At 29.2% G+C, this 19,207-nt stretch overlaps 2 protein-coding genes across 3 annotated transcripts; one reads left to right on the top strand and one right to left on the bottom strand.

Annotated features, from left to right (window-relative positions):
- Positions 1-4,761: 4,761 nt before the first annotated feature.
- Positions 4,762-7,018, bottom strand: LOC101498225 (pentatricopeptide repeat-containing protein At2g02980, chloroplastic). The gene has a single exon (XM_004490007.4). It carries the CDS (start codon positions 6,931-6,933, stop codon positions 5,125-5,127), a length of 1,809 nt encoding a protein of 602 aa, XP_004490064.1. The 5' UTR covers positions 6,934-7,018; the 3' UTR covers positions 4,762-5,124.
- Positions 7,019-9,114: 2,096 nt separating this feature from the next.
- LOC101510539 (uncharacterized) lies at positions 9,115-14,270 on the top strand. Of its 2 annotated transcripts, none has more exons than XR_012161953.1 (7): positions 9,115-9,268; positions 10,904-11,331; positions 11,740-12,204; positions 12,384-12,455; positions 12,841-13,254; positions 13,398-13,817; positions 14,052-14,069. XR_012161953.1 is itself a non-coding variant. In XM_012712830.3 (7 exons), exons 2-6 carry the CDS (start codon positions 10,977-10,979, stop codon positions 13,803-13,805), a joined length of 1,425 nt encoding a protein of 474 aa, XP_012568284.2. In that variant the 5' UTR covers positions 9,115-9,268; positions 10,904-10,976; the 3' UTR covers positions 13,806-13,817; positions 14,052-14,270. The 2 variants fall into 2 exon arrangements, 1 of the variants encoding a protein (XP_012568284.2); XM_012712830.3 differs by having other exon boundaries at positions 13,687-13,817; positions 14,052-14,270.
- Positions 14,271-19,207: the final 4,937 nt, after the last annotated feature.

Raw genomic sequence — 19,207 nt, 5'->3', positions numbered from 1 at the left:
CCTTTTTTATACAAAAATTCAAAAAAAAATTCAATCAAAATTCATAAAATTAATTATATTTTTCAATATAATACAAATTTCATCAAATTTGTAACGCAAATCTTCAAATAAACTCATATTTTCATACTTTATTTGATATTTTTAGGAATAAATGACTAAATCGGAAAAAAAAAAAAAGATAAAGGACTAAATCGGAAAAAAAAAAAGATAAAGGACTAAAACGTTACCTGAAATTAAGTTAAGGGACCACAGATGTAATTTAGCCTTAAATCTTTTATGACAAAAGGATTTTATATTCATATTTTATGGTTGTTAATTTATTATTTGGTTTAACTTTTGTTGTGGGATGAACTGACCCCTTACATCAATATTTAGGTACTAATGATCTCAAAAGTTGTATGAATAATGTTTGATTGGTGCACTGGGAAAATGAGATTTACTTTAAAAATAATATTTTGTATTACTAAAAAATTTGTCGTACATTGTAAAGTTATTTACTTTTCATCATTAACTTTTAATAGAAATGCGGAAGTGATATTTCATATGCTGGTAAATAATTGAATGTAATTAATTTCAGTCAACCTTGCTTATTTTGAATTTCACTTAAAGAGACTTTATTTTATTTTGGAGCATAAATGAATATTGATCTAATAACTGGAATATTAATTTTGCAAATAAATGATAAATAATATTTTAGTAAATTGCATTGCATTCTTTTACAAAAAAAAAAAATATCAAGTCATTTTCTGACGCATCTTCAAATAATTACATGATGAACTACTTCTAAAAAAATTATAGTTATTTCTAAAAGAAAATTAATATTTTTAAGTAATTTTTGGATCAAAAAATTATGGCGTTACACATGTTACCATGTCAATAAGGCTCTATGAATTGTTTTCCACTTGAAGATGTGTGATCCCCTAACGGCTAGCGATATCCATATTCATGTACATACCTCATATCTCAGCATGAAGGGTCTCACATGTCCTACTTTGTGTGCCTAGTTGGTCAAACAGTTCTTACTACTGTTCCAAAGAAGGTCGCCACACCCTGAGAGGTGTCAATAATCAAATCAATAGAGAGGTTCATGAAAGAATGGACGTTAGACATGCATTTATCAAGCCAAAAATTTATATGTTGTCCATTGCCCAATTGTCAAACCATATGACCCTAAAACCTGTCCCAAATACCAGCCAAGTCCCTTCCATAAAAGGGAATCATATGGTTAGCTCTTTATAGCAACTAAGAGGTCTCTAACCCTACCATATTTATTGTATAGAACCTTGTATCAAAGGGTGTTTTTCCTATTAATTAAATTCCACAAAAATTAAACCTTCATTCATTTGGTGTGAGCTCCGAATCCCAAGCCTCCATCAACTTTAGGCAAGCAACAGGTTTCCCAGCTAACTAAACGAGGTTTATGAATTTGGTTCATATAACCCCACACAAAGCCTCTCTAGATCTACTCCATCTCATCACACAAAGTCTTTGGAAGCTAGGCATACTACATATGATAATAAAGGATGTACCTAAGAACAAATTTAGTATGTGTAAGTCTACCAACCAAACTAAGACAATGATGCTTCCAACCACTCAGCTTATTTTGAATTCTTTCAATAATATGATTGAATTTCCTCTGTGTAGTCCTTCTCAAAACAATACTAGCCATTAAGTACCTACCTACGATTGTAGTCGATATATAAGTAGTATGCTGCTCAATATCGCCTCTAAGTTAAAACATTTGTATTTTATGTTTGATAATATTTTACCCAGAAGCTTCACATAATCAAAAGTAGAGACTCGAAAATTGTCTATTCAACTCCTTAAAAAAATAAAAAACAAAAAAAAATTATTAATCAAAAGACACAAATGATAACTTTATAATTGTCTTCAATGAGATTTGAACTCAGTACCTTAATATAACGAATCTATGCAACTCCTTAACATTATAAAATTGTTTTTCCAAAATAAAAATAAAAATTCTACTTTTGAATCCTTTAGGGCACATGTTACAAGACACTTTTATAATATTTTATGATTATAATTTAGATAAGCTTTCAATGATTTTTTTGGTTTATTTAAATGTTATGTTAGTTGATTTATCAAAGTTTTTTAGTACTCTCTTCCTCTTCACTTTTTGGAAGGGTGATTTTAAGTCTTTTTTATTTTAATTTTAATTATTCCGTTCAATGATTTTATTTTCTCTTTTTATTTAATTAAGTGAATATTACATAGAGTTAGTTTTTTTTTTTTATCAATGATTTTGTTGTGTGAGTGCGATTTTAGTTTGTTCATCATTGTAATGTAGCATTGTTTCTTTTTTGTCTAGGTGCAGTGATGAAAGAAGGAAATGACTCGTCTTATTGGTACCGTATTTTGAGTAAAAATCTTATGAAGCCTATCATCAAATTCATTACCTTATGAAACCTTACATACGACTTGTAAATATGTGGTTAGATTGGTTATATCATAGACTACTTATAGTCGATATGAGCGAACATTAACAAACATTTATTTTCAAAGATGGATGAAATTAAAGACCGTAAATATTATATTATTACTGAATATTGATCATATGCGAAAAAAAATTAATTTGGTTGTTAGGATTAAAATTTTAGTTTGATTATTTTTTATTGACTTTTAAAATATTTTATGTGTAAAGTTAACATATTTTTGACTTTCTCATTTCTAATTTTTCATTATACTATTTTCATTTTCATTTAATGAAGTTTATTCTTCTAAAAAGGAATACTTAGTATATCCTCTTCTATACACATCAAACAAGAATCGAACGTTTGACCACACCATGCCGATTTACATTTCATTTTTTATTTGTTATATTTTCTAAATGCATGTGGTTCATATGGAAAATTAATTCCATTGAAACTATTTCGGCTTAATAGAGAAAGGAATATTAGCAATATACTATTTGATTTTCTTTTACTCATATACTATTTGATATGCTTATAAAATGATATTCGATATTATTTTTATAAGTTTTCTATGTTATATGAAATTTAACATTAAGTTATTAAATAATTTAGATCCCTTCTTTATAATGGTCAACATAAAGTTCAATGAATGGAGTTTAGTATTATAGTTTGAAACCAATTTTACAAATAGAAAAATGAGTAGATGCACAAAACCAAAAAATCAGTCAAAACACAAACAGTCAAAGAAGGACATATGAATACCAATAATTTAATGGAGTGTATTTAATTAAGATTTGAAAAGATTTTAATTAAGATTTGAAAGATTTTGAGGTATTTAATTAGGATTGTTTATTTGTGAATACCAATAATTTAATGGGGTATATTTAATTAGGATTGTTAAATTTTTTAAATAAAATATAAAAATTTATTGATATTCAATCAAGATTTTTTCAACTTATAAAAAGTCTCATCGTGTCTTTAAGTTATATCTCAAATGACAAATACCAATATTATTAGGTTGTACATTTTGTTGCAGATTTAAATCCGATAACTCGCAATTGTGTGAGTTAATTTTGAAATATGCTGCATTCTTATAAGTTCATTAAATTCTTACAAATTCTTACATTGTCTTTTAAAATTTGCAGGAATTTTTTTATACAGAAATAGTCTTTCAAAATCTCTTAGAGACCTACTTCATAGGAGAGAGAGAGAGAGAAACAATAAGGAGAAAAACAAGATCAAAACCAATACAATCTGGAACAAAGTCATGAATTAAGCATAAGGGGGACAAAGTTTAAAAGTATAATTTAGTAAAGAAAAAATAAATTTTCAAAGGCACAATATATATAAGAAATTTAAAAAGTTATAAGATATAGTCAAAGTGAATATTATCAAACAAATATAAAAAGAGCTAACATTTACTTCTTAAACTATGCTCATTGTTGTTTCATAAAGTTAAAATAATCAATTATTATATCTGAGGTAAATCTTTTTTAGCAATCTCATCTTCAATATAGAGACAAAATTATAATAGGATATAAAGTTCACAAAAATAAAAATATAAAGACCAAAAATTATAATAGCATATTGATATTAAAAAAAAAAACAAAAGTTTGTAAAGACCATGGTCTTTGCTGATTCTCTTCTAACTCCATCCCAAAATACAGCAGAGTTCTCTTAGAAATTTACATGTACTTGTTAGATAATCATGTTGATTAAGGATTGTGTCATGTTTCTATTATTCATTTGTTCAAAATTGTATCCCATTGCCACTTGGGCGTGCTAGTGTGGGCTAATTGATCCTTTGCAGATTGCTACTGAGATCATATATCTGTCATCATATACAGAAAAGTTGGTGGTAAATTAATCATCATAGAATGGAATGCTTTATTATAGGATTAAAATGTATTCTGTGATGAGATTAAAACAACACTAACCAAGCATTATTTCACTAAATAGGAGTGGCTAATCAGAGGACGTCGTAATTTCCTATCATAAATTAGTTCCAAGATAATTGCTTACATCTAAATATCTCTTAACAGTTTAATCTATAGTTTTTCTTGTTTCTATACATTTCTAGCTCCAATTTGAGAATAAGAAAATTTATTACTTTTATTTTAATTTTTTCTTTGCATGGTAGTGACAGCACTCATATCCTATATACTAGTAGCATGGACACTTCAGTTGAAAGTTTTATGATACTCCACATCAACACCACAATCAACACCACACTGACACATATAAATTACATTCAATCACTTTCATTTTCTTAAAATATTACCAGTGTCCGTGGCATGTTTGGTATTGATGTAAGTGCTTCATAGCTAGCTGAAATCTAAAGAATCATTTTTTATTTAATATGTTTACATTATTTTGGGTACATTGGAATACATAAACTTCAACCTTAAAAAATACCAGCTATACAAAATAAGTTATATTACATGAGAATGAAACTGAATCTTCCAAGTTAACAATCTACACCAAGATGTATTATGTAAATCTGTATAATAATTATCTGAATATGTCAATCATGATCATGATCCCTTCCCAGGATTGCAGGAACAAACCTTTCTTCTTCTGGCTGCATACATACAGTGGTTAACTGGCTGTTCCTTCCAAACAGAACTAACAGCACTTAACTCTGGCAATTTTTTAGATTTTGTAAGATTGAATCTTGATTCAACAAACTCCATTACCAGTAATCGCCACAAGAACATTTCCCGTCTTTGAAATGGTGAAATCGCTGAACATCTCTGAGAATAATTTGCCTACCAAAAATCAATGATATAAATTTAGCAGCATTATGACAATCTCCACAGACTCTAAGGTTCTTTACAACACGAATTGTCTTTCCGGGGGGAGTATTCAGTAGTCCATAAGTAATGGCCAATTTCTCACTGTGATATCTAAGAATAATTTCTTTCTCTTCATCTTCCATGTCTGGATGAAAGACTAGAGATGTGTCGGCTACATACCCAGCTAACTTCAATTCCTTTACCAACTCGTCAAGTGCACGGTGCAACGTGGTAGAAATCATACTAACTCCATCCCCGGCGAAGAACTCGTGAACAACATTGTTGACCTCTATAGAGCTACATCCAGGAATTTTCACTGCTCCTTTTTCAATCATCATTTTCCTTAAGTGATTCACATCATCCCATTTACCATATCTTGCACACAAGTTTGATAAAATAACATAATCCCCTCCGTGAGAATCATCCAATTCAAAGATTCTCTGAATTACTTGCTTTCCCATTTCAACATTGCCATGACTACTACAAGCAGATAGCAACGTCCGCCACAGAATCGGTGTTGGCTTGATTGGTAATTCATCTAAGAATTTATAGGCTTCATCCAATCGTCCAGCTCGACCAAGCAAATCAACCATACAACCATAATGTTTTATACTAGGAACAATCCCATACTCATCGATCATTCTGCGAAAATACTTGAAACCTTCTTCTACCAATCCATTGTGACTGCATGCATACAATATACCTAAAAATGTTATCTCATCAGGCTTCACTTTTTCCTTCTCCATTTCTTTCAACATCGACATTGCTTGGAAACCATCACCATGTGTTGCGTAAGCAATTATCATCGCCGACCATGCCTGCGTATCTCTCTTAGGCATATCCCTAAACACATTAAAAGCATCATCCAAACTCCCACATTTAGCATACATATCTATAAGTGCTGTATTTACCTTCACATATCGATCAAACCCATTTTTCTTAACATACTCATGCATCCACCTCCCTAAATCCAATGATCCAAGCAAAGCGCACGACGAAAGCACGACAAGCATGGTAACATCTGTTGCCTTAAGACCACTCTCCTGCAAATCTCTAAACAAAGCCAATGCCTCATTAGGTTGACTATTCCTAGCCAAACTCATAATAATCGCATTATAAGCAACAACACAAGGTTCATCAATCTTATCAAAAACCCTTCTAGCAGCATCAATGTCACCACAAGAAGTATACATATTAATAAGTGTTGGAACAACATACATGTTATTACCAACACCAAGTTTCAAAGCAAAGCAATGCAGTTGTTTCCCTTCTTCCAATGCCTTAACCTTTGAACAAACCTTGAGAAGAGAAGAAAATGTGTAATCATCAGGAAGAAGACCATTGCAAAGCACGTGAGAAAAGAGAATGATTGCTCTAAGCGGGTCATTAAAACGTGCATATCCACGTGCCATGGAGTTAAAAAGAACAATATCTGGTAGAGTAATTTTATCAAACAGTTGGTGTGCGTAATCCATGGAAGCCGTTGTTGGCTTCGAAGTGCAGAAATTAATTAACTTTGTAATGAAATTGGTATTATTGTGTTGATGGGTCTTGATTGTGTAAGCTTGAATTTGTTTGAGCTCTTTAAGAGTGGTGCATTTGGGTATGAAAGAAAGGAGATGAGGTAAAGGTAAAAGTGTTGTCGTTGTTTCTGTGTTGGGTTTTGTGAGAGAAAATGAGGTTAATTGGGGAATGGGTGATGCCATTTTTGTGTCATATAAATTCCTTCCTTTGTATCTGAAAATTTAAGAGATGAAACAAATGGATAGAGTTTCTTCAATGGACCGACCGGTTCGCTTTAGGAGCTCGGTCCAGCCGGAAAGAACCAACGAACCAGTAAAACAAATGGGTTAATTTTCTTACGAGTGAATAAATAACTTGATTTGTAATATTTACGATTAAAAAAGTTTTTTTTGTTCCCATAAAGATAATTTTTTTTAAATAGTAGTCTTTTAAATATTTTGTATCAATAATTTTGATCTCTATATTTAAAATAATTCATATGCATCATCTGAATTTTTAAATAATTGTTTTCATGCATGTTTAGAATATTATAAAAATATTTTTTTTAAATATAAAAAATTTAACCTTTTGTGAATTAAATATAATTTTTTAAACTTTTAGTGCTTAAAAATTTATATTTAATTCATCTTTTGTTAAAAAATTATAAAGAGAATTCTTATAATATTTTACACATTCATGTAAAAAATGATTCAACAATTAGATCGATACGTATGAGTTGACTTAAAAACATGAACCAAAATTATTAATAAAATATTTAAGAGACGATTATTTTAAAATAATATTTAGAGAGACTAAAAAAAAATGATATATTTATATGAACAAAAAACTTATTTAACGCTTCAAATTATAATCATTAGTCAAAACAATCATTTATTTGACCATGTCGAACATGATTATAATCATTAGTCAAAATAATCATTTATTTGACCATGTCGAACATGCATATTTTTCTTAAGTTAATATTACTAGGTTGGACGTTTAATTATAGTAGTACTCACCGTCTCTTCTAAGACAAAAAAAAAAAAATTTAAATGTTACAAAACATGTTAATGTTTATTATATTATAAGTTTCATTTTCATACATCTTTTGTGAAAAAGTTTGACATTATGAAAGTATCACAACCATCTGTTTATGTAACTTTTGATGTAATAATGATTAAAATCAAATATTCTTAATAATTTAATGTTTATAATTCATAAACATTTGACGTAAAAAAAAATGATTCATGACACTTTAAAAATTCACATCGATTATATATAAGAATTAAAATCCTTGTACTATTAATGTTTAAAAAAATTAATTGTCATGTATTATTGGGCGCAAAAAGTTTTTATAATGTCACTACTTTATAATTATTCATACATATAAATTTTAAGTTAAATATCTCTAATAATTTAATAATTATAATTGAATTTACAACATAAAAACTATTAACATCGACAATACACATAAATTAATACAAATTTAAATTAAATTAATAAAACATAAGAAAAATAGAATTAGATAAAATTAAATATAAAAGTTATTTCTACTAACAATGCATATAAATCTATATTTAAATTAAATTACTAAAACATAAGGAAAATAGAATTAGACAGAAATTAAAATAAATTTCTATATTTAATTATAGAGTAGTTGAAATCTATTTTTCTTTTTGGTACAAGAGTAGTTAAAATCTTTATGTTAATTGATTCTGATAATAACTACCGTATTTATAAATGCAATAAACTTTTATATAAATATCTAATTTTTTATTATAACTAAAGTAATAAATATTAAGTAATATTAATATCATAAAATTAGCAAGAATTTAATTCATTATTAAGGTGATATGTGGAAACTTTTTAATATAAAATAATAGAATAATAAACAATAAATAACAGTGTCATGTAGATAATTATGTCGATAAATTATAGGATATTAAAAAAATAATAGATATTTCTTTCGTTGGGATATTGAAAGAATAATAGATATTTCTTTCGTTTTCTTAAGTGTTATTTTTTTGAAAATTTTGTTATTCTTATTTATTACTTTTAAGGTTTAAAATAGTATTAATTATTGATTTGCATTAAGATTATATTTAAATTATTAATAATAAAAAATAAATTGAATATATTAATAATTGAAAAAATTTATTATATCAAAATGTTTCTTAAAATAAAGTAGTCAATTACATAAATAATTAATTAACTAATTTAACTAGCAATCGACTAACATATCCAACTGATATAATGTTATTATATATATTATAATACATATGGTATATTAATATTAATATATATTATAATGTTACTAGACGATGGTATAAAGAGAGGAACATTCCTTAAACCTTGCCCCACATCACTTTTTACATTCCTCGGAGTCTCCGTTTAGGGTTGTCCACTTTTATTTTTTCAGACATATTTATTATTTATTTATATTATTAGTCTTCCTCACTTTGTCTTTCTCTCTCATTATTACTTCACTCCATTTTTCTACCTCTACAAGACAAAAACAAAGAAACACTTCGATTTTTGGTAAGTTTTTCTGCATAAGTCAATGCATATTCTAGATTTTTCAGTATAATTCTCTGCTGTCATTTCTATCCAAATGTTTGCTATTTTTTTTATAATCTTTTTTAGGTCCCCACATGAATCTTTTCACTGTTTTTGCAGAACTGTGTCATTTTTTTTTTCTACACTTAAATGATGTTGAAAGCTACTGAATTTTTTTATGTCACTTTATTTGGTTTTGACATTATGTGGGTATTGAATGCATGAAAAAGTTTCATTAGGTGCTACTTGCTTGCTTTGAATCTCACTTCTGATTTTCAAGATTTAAACTTTTTTTCTTTTCTGAATACCCTTATTAATGTGCTTGAAGGAGCTTATTAATTTTATTTTTGTACAATGGTTGCAACCCATGTTTCAGATGCCCTTAAACTTTTTATTTTTTTATTTTTAATAATTTAGATTCACTAGGATTTAGCCTTACCCTATCAGTTGTGACCAGGTGATTGTGTGGTTTTGTAACAAACAACGCTATGTAACCTTGTGAATACATGCACATTTTTTTTTTGGTTTAAATCAAATGATCCATCTCAAGAAAAAAAAAAAAAAACTGGACTTGTATATTTACAATTACAAGTGTTTGTCAAATAGTGGCACTATGGCGCAAGGGAATTTGAACAATTCCCTATTGTTACGCTAGACAATATTAATTTAGTTCAAAGTGACTATTGTGGCATTATAACACTGTAACATAGTATTCTCTCGGTTCCTATTTATAAGCAAAAGTGTTGATGTATTTGGTTTTAATTGGACCTAGTACATCAACACTTTTGTTTATAAATAGAAATAGAGGGAGTAGAATTTAAACAAACCACCATTTTCTGTGTGATATTTACACACACACACACACACACACACAGGTAAGCACACATTGGGAGTGAAAGCAGGGGAGAGAGAGGGGGAGGTGTGAGAGTGAGAAGTAAGAAGAGCTAAATATTATTATTAAAAATCTCTACTGAATCATCAGATTAAATAAATAAAATCATAGTTGTGATACTCTAGACTGAACTCAAATGATCATACGTGTTTATATGATTTTAAGTTGTCAAAATCAAGTTAACTTGCTCTCAAACTTGTTTCTGTACACTTGGGAAAACTTGCATGGAATCTTGAATTGAGTATTGTGATTTCTTAATTTGTCCAATAATTTTGAACTTATTATGTCCTTTTTATGATTTGAGTTTTAAACCTGTATTGTGATTTGTAAATTTGCCCTGTACAATCTGTCAATTTCTTCGTCAACTTTGAATCGTGAATTTGTGATGTTTTTGACCGAGCTATGAGACCATCTTATCTTGGTTTAATAATTTATTGGCTGCTAATAGCATATTTGAATTTTGTTATTGTAGTTTGCTTTATTAACAAGTTATAGTGTTTTGATTTTCACTGTGCACAAAATATTACAATATGATGGGAATCTAAAATAAACTCTTATGAGTTTACAAGTCAAGTTTACTGATGTTCCTCGGGTTTATGTAAATTCTTCGGTTTGACAACTTACAGTAGAACTAGTATTGACCATCCACATACATACATATATAGTTGCACGATCAAGATTAACTTACTTCTCATGTATTTACTAATCCTTTTTGTTTGATGTAGAAACATAATCACTGAGAGCTGTAACAAATATTATACTCATCTCTTTGAGTTTCACCATTCAAATTGTTGGAAGATGACAATGATGAAAAGTGAACAGCCTAAGCATGGTCAACAAGAAAAGATGTGTAGTAATTTTCATAAAAACTTCGATCTTAATGTAACTGCTCAAGAATTGGAGCAAGAGCCTGATTCACAGTGTGAATTAATAGAAAACAACTATAGCCAATATAGCGAGTTGTTTGAAAAGACAGAGAAGAATGTAGATAACCGTAGAACGGAAACCAACAAACATGAAGAACAGGTACCTCAGGTAAAGACTATTGAGGGATGTGTTGATCACTTGTTGATTCTAGCACAATCTGCTGAGACATTAGCTGCACAATCTGAAGATAGTGTGGCTAGGACTCATACAAACAATCAAAATAAAGGTTAGTGACTGACTTCATATAATTGACTAATGTTATATCTTTTTTCATGAATTCAGGCTTATCTAGTCTATGTAGCGCCGACACTTCAGATCGAAGACGTATTTGGTGTCCGACACACCAACATGACAACGACAATTGTGGTTACATCAATTACTTCTTTTTCTGTTATTATTATCAGTGTCAATGTGTCAGCGTCAGTGTCATGACCGACAATCGTAACGGTGTCAGTGCTTCATAGTATCTAGCAACCTAGTTGATCCTACGTCTCAAGAATATGTTTTCCGTGTAATTGTTGATGGTTAATGATACCACCTTTATTTAATTTTCACATGCCTTCTATGCACTTCAAAATCTCAATGTGAGAAGAATTTGATAACTGTAATGTAACTTCTATTCTTTTGTTTATAGATCAGGAGTGCTCTCAAGAACCACTTGATAGATCGTCATCAGTTTCTCATGCGAGTAGTGAAAGGTGTGAGCTTCGTTACAAAGTTACAGGAATGCGCTTAACTCAAATACGCAAGCAAGCTAGATGTAAATATCGTATATTGGATCAAGATACAGCTGAGGATAACCAATGCAAACATTTACAAAGAAAAACAGTCCGCCTGAGCCAAATAAAGCATCAAGCTAGATGTAAAAGCAAGAATGATTTGTCAGTCCGCCTGAGCCAAATAAAGCATCAAGCTAGATGTAAAAGCAAGAATGATTTGTCGCCTCACATGTTCACTGAACAAGGAAACAAGCAGCGTCGAGGAAGGATACTTCGATTAAGTCACATGAAACACCTAGCTCGCTCCAAAAACAATGCAACAGTAAAAGAAGGGACAGAGGAACATATGTGTGTAAATCAACAATGCAATGAATACCGAGGTGAATAAAGGGAACTAGTAGCGTTAAGATAGGGACAATTCTTGAACTCAGCACAATTTGTATACGTTAAATACTTAATACTCTTCACTTAGATGTACTTAAACAGTATAATGATAGTTCTGTATCTTTCAATTTAGCAGTCGGTATTGACATTCATGATATTGAGATTTTTGTTCCAGATTCTAATCACTGTGGGGTTGAAGGTGTGCCAGCACATAATATTTTCGGAGGAGCCGGACAATCGTCTGTTGGTACGTCTTGCATAATTTTCAACTTTTTATTAATTATGCCTGAGATATTAAAAATACCTTCAAATTCTGATTTTGAATGAATTTTATCAGAGAAATTTTAAGCTAAGATTTGGTAGTGTTATGATCTTCTTACCTTGTGTGCAAAACAAGGCTATAAACAATGCTTGCTTATATTATAGCTTCTTTTGCATTTCTACATTAATTAATAGCTCATGCATTATGCATACCACTTGCTCATCAACATTTATATGTTCCGAATTCTAATTATATATTCGGTGGTGCGACTACTTGTATAGCTAGTAAGATTGGCATATTCTACTGTATTTAACACAAACAATTTTTAGTAGACTACAAATGGTAAGTAATCATTCATCATTTTCTGTAGCGAGGCGCGGTATTGAAAATGATAAGGAATGTCAACGTGCTGCAAGGCGATTAAGGTCATTCAAGACTAAAAAACTCAGGAATGCAAGATTGAATGGTAGTGCAAGTTTTCTAAAAGATAAAGATCTAATTACATGTCAAGAGAAGCTACCTGAAACTTCTGGATGTAATGAAAATTTAGAAGCAAATTTTGGCAGAAATAAACTTCCAGTACAAAACAATGTACTTATGTTCACCGGATTACCAAATTCTGCATTCCGGCAATATGATCCGAACATGGGGTGGATGTTGTACATGCACCATGTGCAACTAAAGGAATATCATCGGGTTGTTGCACGTCAGCATAGAGCAGAGCGTATCGAAGAGAAAAGGGCATTGAAATATAAACAACAAAATGCGAAGAATCCTGTACTAGGTAAGATGGCATCTAATGACAGAGTTGTATCAGTCACCCTTGAAAAAGGATAATTTTCAGCATTTTTCATAATTCTTATGTCCCATGAATGAAGTATTTTATTTTATTTTATTTTATATGTCACTAATATTATTCTTGTGAAGTAATTGGACATCCTTGGTAGTTGCTGGCTCAAGCAAATGATGACCTTCATGCCTCATGAGTTTTATACAAGCATTAGAATCTATGTAACGCCGACAATTTATATTGAAGGCGTGTCCAAATGTGTGACACATGTTGGTGTCAGACATCGATACAACATTGACACTTGTGATTCACTTATGTTTTCTCAAATTATCACTCGTGTCCATGTTTGGTATTGTGTCTCGTGTCGGTGTCTGTATCAATATCAAATACACATGGTTTTGACAACTTAATATCTATCACTATTAGAAGCAAAATCAAAAGCACAAGTGGAGCTTTCACCTATCAAAAGATTACGCTTAACTCAATTGAAACATGAAGTTCGTAGAGGGAATCAATGTCCTATGTCCTATCATGCAAGGACCTGATGGAAGTTAGAGGTATATTTTACTCCCAATGATTGAATGAAAAGTTACTACTTTAATATCATGACTGGAATGTTGTAGCAAAATCGTATTATTGATGTCGAACATTTTCATCAGAAATAAACCCAACATTCATGCAATGTTACTGTACTACTATGCATTTACATTTTTACATGACTAATTTATTAAAAAAACTATATGCAATCATTAATAGGGTATCAACATTATGTTTCTTGTTTTTCTGTGCAGATATCATTTGGTTGGTATCAAGCATTTTAGAGGGCAAGAATGCATACAAGAACAAGTCCTGCAAAGCTTCTATGAAAAATTTGTGCTGTCATATATTTTTTTAATGAACTATTTTGAGATAATGTTTTTGTATACATGACAAAATTCTGATTAGTTTTATGTGGTAATTATTTATCTTTTTTGAGATATATCAATACAAAACTATATTAGTTCATATGATATGGAATAACCGAAAATGTATGGAAGGGTTATTTTACATTATCTTCTATATATCCCAAATAGTAATTTAATTAGCTCCATGAACATAGTTAAAGAATCAAATGAGCTGAACATGGAGCCAAACTTTGATCTACTTGTTTGGTTCATAATACTCTTGAGCATGATACTCTAAATTTAATGAATTCAACTAAAAAGAATGTTCTAAAAGTATTGCAGGGGCAATCTGCACATCTCAAGAATAGTACGTGTTAAAACTAAAGCTGGACCTGCACCCAAAATTAACCAACACAGCAATAGCAATGAAACTGTACAAAACATAAATGCTACAAAACATATTTTGATACTTAAACAAAAAGAAACAATGTTCAATCTCAATTACTTAAACCTCCGTCATAGACAAAGAGAGCGAAACAATTCACTATGAGTATGAAATTTACAAGATTAAGACCCCATTTGAAGTGTTTTTCTATCCTTGTATCATTCACCGTTGAAAATTTTCTAAAAATCTTCACATGAGATTACATAGACCTCACTTTTCACACACAAGCAACAAATGCAAGCACAACTATATCTATTTATAGTATTCTATAACAAGTTAGCTTATCAAACTATAACAAACTAATCATATTTGAATTGGTCAAATTTAGTTATAACAAACTAATAAAAAATAACTAACTCTAGTTGTTGATGATTGAGACATATCTTCACAATTCTCCACCTTGACTCAATGTCAGAATACTCCTTTCATAGCCTTTTCTCTCAAGCCAAAACTTTAATCTTCACATAAACCAACTATGTCCAAGCAATGCTTGAACTTAGCTTGTGAAAGTGACTTTGTGAAGGCATCAACAAAATTCTCCTCAGGTGCAATCTTTTCAACTGAAACTTATTTTGATTCAATCATATCCCTTATGAAGTGAAGCTTGACATCAATGTATTTAAACTTGTCATGATACACTTGATGCTTGGATAAGTGAATAACACTTTGACTATCACAAAAAATAGAAACACAATCTTTATTTATCCACATTTTACCAATCACACCTTTCATCCATATAGCTTCTTAAACACCTTCAATCTTTATTCTTGTAGTTGTTGGTTCTCTTGCAACTTCCTTCAAGGATTTTCCTCCAAGACACAAGATGATGACACTCTTTGCTTTCTCAATCAGTTCTTCCTTTTCTTGAGTAGTCGTTGTTGCAGGAAGAATTGATTCACCCTTCAATGCATTCACCAAATCTTGTTGTACCATAAAGATATGCATCTTTATCTTCCATAGATCAAAATCATATGATCTATTGAACTTTTTAATATCAAACTTTATGGTTCCACCCATGGTTGCCTCCCCACGCTAGTTGTTAAAACTAAAGTTGGGACTGCAGCCAAAAATTAACCAATAAAGATCACTGAAAAACTATAGCAATGAAACTGTACAAAACATAAATGTTTTAATGCAGATTTTCATAATTTAACGAAATGAAGAAAGATAAGGAAAGAATAACACAAACATATATGTGTCCAACCTTAATTACTTGAGACATATGTCACAGGAAAAGAGAGAAAAATATTTCACTATGAGTATGAAGTTTACAGGATTAAAGCCTTTGCAATTGAAGTGTTTTTCTACTCTTGTACCTTTCATTGTTGAGAAGACAACAATACAAGTTTCCTACTCACAATCTCTCAATTTTCTCTCACCCTTAATCTCTCTATTTTTCTACTTTCTATAAATCTTCACTTAGATTGCAAAGACCTCACTTTTCGCACACAAGCAACAAGTGCAAGTACAACTATATATAGTATTCTAGAACAAGTTAGCATACCTAAGTGTAACAAACTGATCATAACCATATTGATCAAATTCAATTATAACATATTCACAAAAAAAAAAAAAAAAAAAAAAAAAACTCTAGTTGTGTTTGATTATATTGTATAAATGTTGCTGAGGTAAAAATATTTTTGATGTATGTTTAATGACAACAAATCTTATTAAATAAATGATTAAGTTTTATGAATGATCTACTAATGATTACACTTGAGTTTTATTTAAGGAACATGAATTGCATAAGTGAACAAGCAAGAAGTCATTCACATCATCAAAGTGCATAAATATCTACTCAATAATGAAAGAATTTTAAAAAAAATATATCATATATCAATCATTCAAGAAAATGATTATTACATCTTCAAGATAGCATCTTCATGAAAAAGGTGATAAAAAACATTTATACAACAATCAATGATCACACCATGTAATAAATCAAAGCAAATCATGCCTTAACTAAATCTGAAAAACAAATATCATTATGTTTATTAAAAATAGTATTATGAAAAAACGAATATCATTTTAATTTATTAAAAACATACGTCTAAAAAAACGAAGATCATTCTGGTTTATTAAAAAACAACAGTCTGAAAAACGAAGATCATTATGGTTTATTAAAGACTGAATTATGGAAAAACGAAGATTATTCTGGTTTATTAAAAACAGAAGTCTGGAAAAACGAAGTTCATTTTGGTTTATTAAAAAGAGAAGTCTGAAAAAACGAAGATCATTCTCGTTTATTAAAAACAAAAGTTTAAAAATCAAATATCATATATTATATATATTTAAAACAGACTCCTATGTCAATTCTCATGTCACCTCATAGTATTTCTTCCACATGTGCAAACATATCCCACCTCAACAAAAAAGCTTATGTGTACGCCTTAGAGAGTTCTCTTGTGTTTTTATGTTTCACTTCATTTTTTCTAATTAGTTTCTAAATAGTTTTTTTCCTCTTTTAATCCCTAATTTTTTTAATGACTTCCTCCAACAATTTCTTCTTCCCTCTTGTGTACGTCCCAATCATTTGTCATCCTCGCAAAATCATCTTCTTCTTCGAAATTGCCGACTCTACTCCAAAGGTACACTGAAAGAGGTATAGGTTGGTTCGTTTCAACAAAAAAAATTCTTCTCTTTGTCTATTTCTAATTTTGGTGTCATGTTCACCTCATTTTTTCTACTTAGTTTCTAAATAACTTTTTCCTCTTTTAATTCCTCTAATCCCTAATTTTTTTAATGACTTCCCAGTCATTCGCCATCCTGCGCGGATATTAATTAATTAATTTTATAAGTTTTATAAGTAATATTTTATGTATTATAAATATAGTTATCTTATAATATTACTTTATTGATTTGAAATAATTGAATATGATTAGGAAAATTAAAATGAAGGAAAATCATGTTTATCACAATAATTTAATTTAATTTTTTAAATATTTTGTAAAACTCGTATGATAACTTATTATATAGGATAATTGTTTGACTCATTGTACTTTAATTATTAATTTATTTTTCAACATATAATAGTACTTGTAGTTATTTGATGAAATAAAATGTAAAATACAAACCAAAAAACAAGATGTAAAAAATGTTAATGAGGGAATTTTATTATAAAATAATTTGATAATAATATAAATTATAAATTATTATCAAATTGTAAAATAATTTATAAATTATAAAGTTATTATAAATAATTGTAAAATAATTTTATAAGTTTTATAAGTAATTGAATTATAGTTATATTGATAGGTACCAAAAATAAATTCTATTAAAAAATAATTTAATTTTATGCAATACTTAATTTTTCATTAATTTTTTAACATTCAAATTATAATTATAATAAGGAAAATTAAAATAAAAAATAGCATTCAATTATAAATATATAATTTAATTGATAAAAATTTAGTGTTAATATATTTTTTCAGAACACATATATAGTAAACGTTGGTTCATTATATTTTTTAATATATTCATATATATTATAGTTTTAAATAAATCTGTGTATTTTAATAATTGGAAGTAAATTTTTTAATAACTTTTTATATATACGTATTTTATGATTATTTTTAATAAATTTGTGTCTTTTATGTCAAATAGAATATATATTTTTATTTTATAAAATGTTACTAAAAAAAATGGATTGACATAAATTGAAACTAATTTTAAATGGATTGACATTAATGAGTAATTGAATTAGAAACGTATAAAATCATTACTCACCATAAGTGGAATAACATAATTATAAGGAGGATTAGATAAATAACATTTATGTCGATACTAAATTGAGACAAACTCTCTATTTCAAAGTTTTGATGAAAATAAACAAAGGTTAATTAAGAATGTTAATTATGATGCTAAATGTTATGTTAATTTAACTTGTGTTCTTGAGTGGTTTTAATTAAGAGCAGAATCAAGCAAATACAAGAAAAGACAACAACAAGATCATTCTGCATCATAAACAGAGAATGATCTTCAGCTTCACCGAATTATCTATCACAGCATGTTGTTCAAAGTTTATCTACATCGTTAACAAAGAATCTGTCCTGGAAATGTGTTCATATCTAATCAGTACATGGAAAGGAACAAGTAGGATTCATCCAAACTCAAAAAGGCTAGTTGATCACAAAGATCAAAGGGTTCAAAGATGGACAAAAGTCATGACGGCTTAAGAACTCCAAAATTCAAATGTCAAGAAAACTTGATCAAACTGGGTATATGACAAGACAAGAACAAAGGAAATACAGAACATTCAAAACGGGAACTCCAGAATGATTATTGAAGCTCAAGAACGTTCAAACTGATAAAACCAAGAACGTTAATCATTCTCCGTTTTCTGCACATCAACAGCAGCCTTGCATCCTCTCTGTTTCAGTCTGCAATTCGCCTCAAATCTTCTCCAACCTTCTCTAGCTACACTCAAGACTCAAGACAGATAATGTACCATCCAAGATCAATGAAGAAACGTCAAAGAAAGGACAGAAATGCTTTCAATGCTAAACCATTACAAGTCAAAAAGTTGTTTTCAAAGCAACATTATTTTTATTCTAAAAATAATGTTTTAGTCAAAAAAGCATGGCCTCTCCAACAACTATTTCGTACATCTCCAGCCTAT

This window comes from Cicer arietinum, chromosome 2 (assembly GCF_000331145.2).
Source record: "Cicer arietinum cultivar CDC Frontier isolate Library 1 chromosome 2, Cicar.CDCFrontier_v2.0, whole genome shotgun sequence".
Lineage (NCBI taxonomy): Eukaryota > Viridiplantae > Streptophyta > Magnoliopsida > Fabales > Fabaceae > Cicer > Cicer arietinum.
Note: the sequence above shows the minus strand (reverse complement) of the source record. Positions and strands in the feature narration are given on the sequence as shown.

Bases quoted from the DNA above. Each gene is read 5' to 3' on its own strand.
- LOC101498225 (XM_004490007.4), bottom strand. From the start codon at position 6,933: ATGGCATCACCCATTCCCCAATTAACCTCATTTTCTCTCACAAAACCC.
- LOC101510539 (XM_012712830.3), top strand. From the start codon at position 10,977: ATGACAATGATGAAAAGTGAACAGCCTAAGCATGGTCAACAAGAAAAG. The intron at 12,456-12,840 runs GTACGTCTTGCA...CATTTTCTGTAG, and splicing joins AGCCGGACAATCGTCTGTTG to CGAGGCGCGGTATTGAAAAT. The intron at 13,255-13,686 runs GTAAGATGGCAT...TATCACTATTAG, and splicing joins TGCGAAGAATCCTGTACTAG to AAGCAAAATCAAAAGCACAA.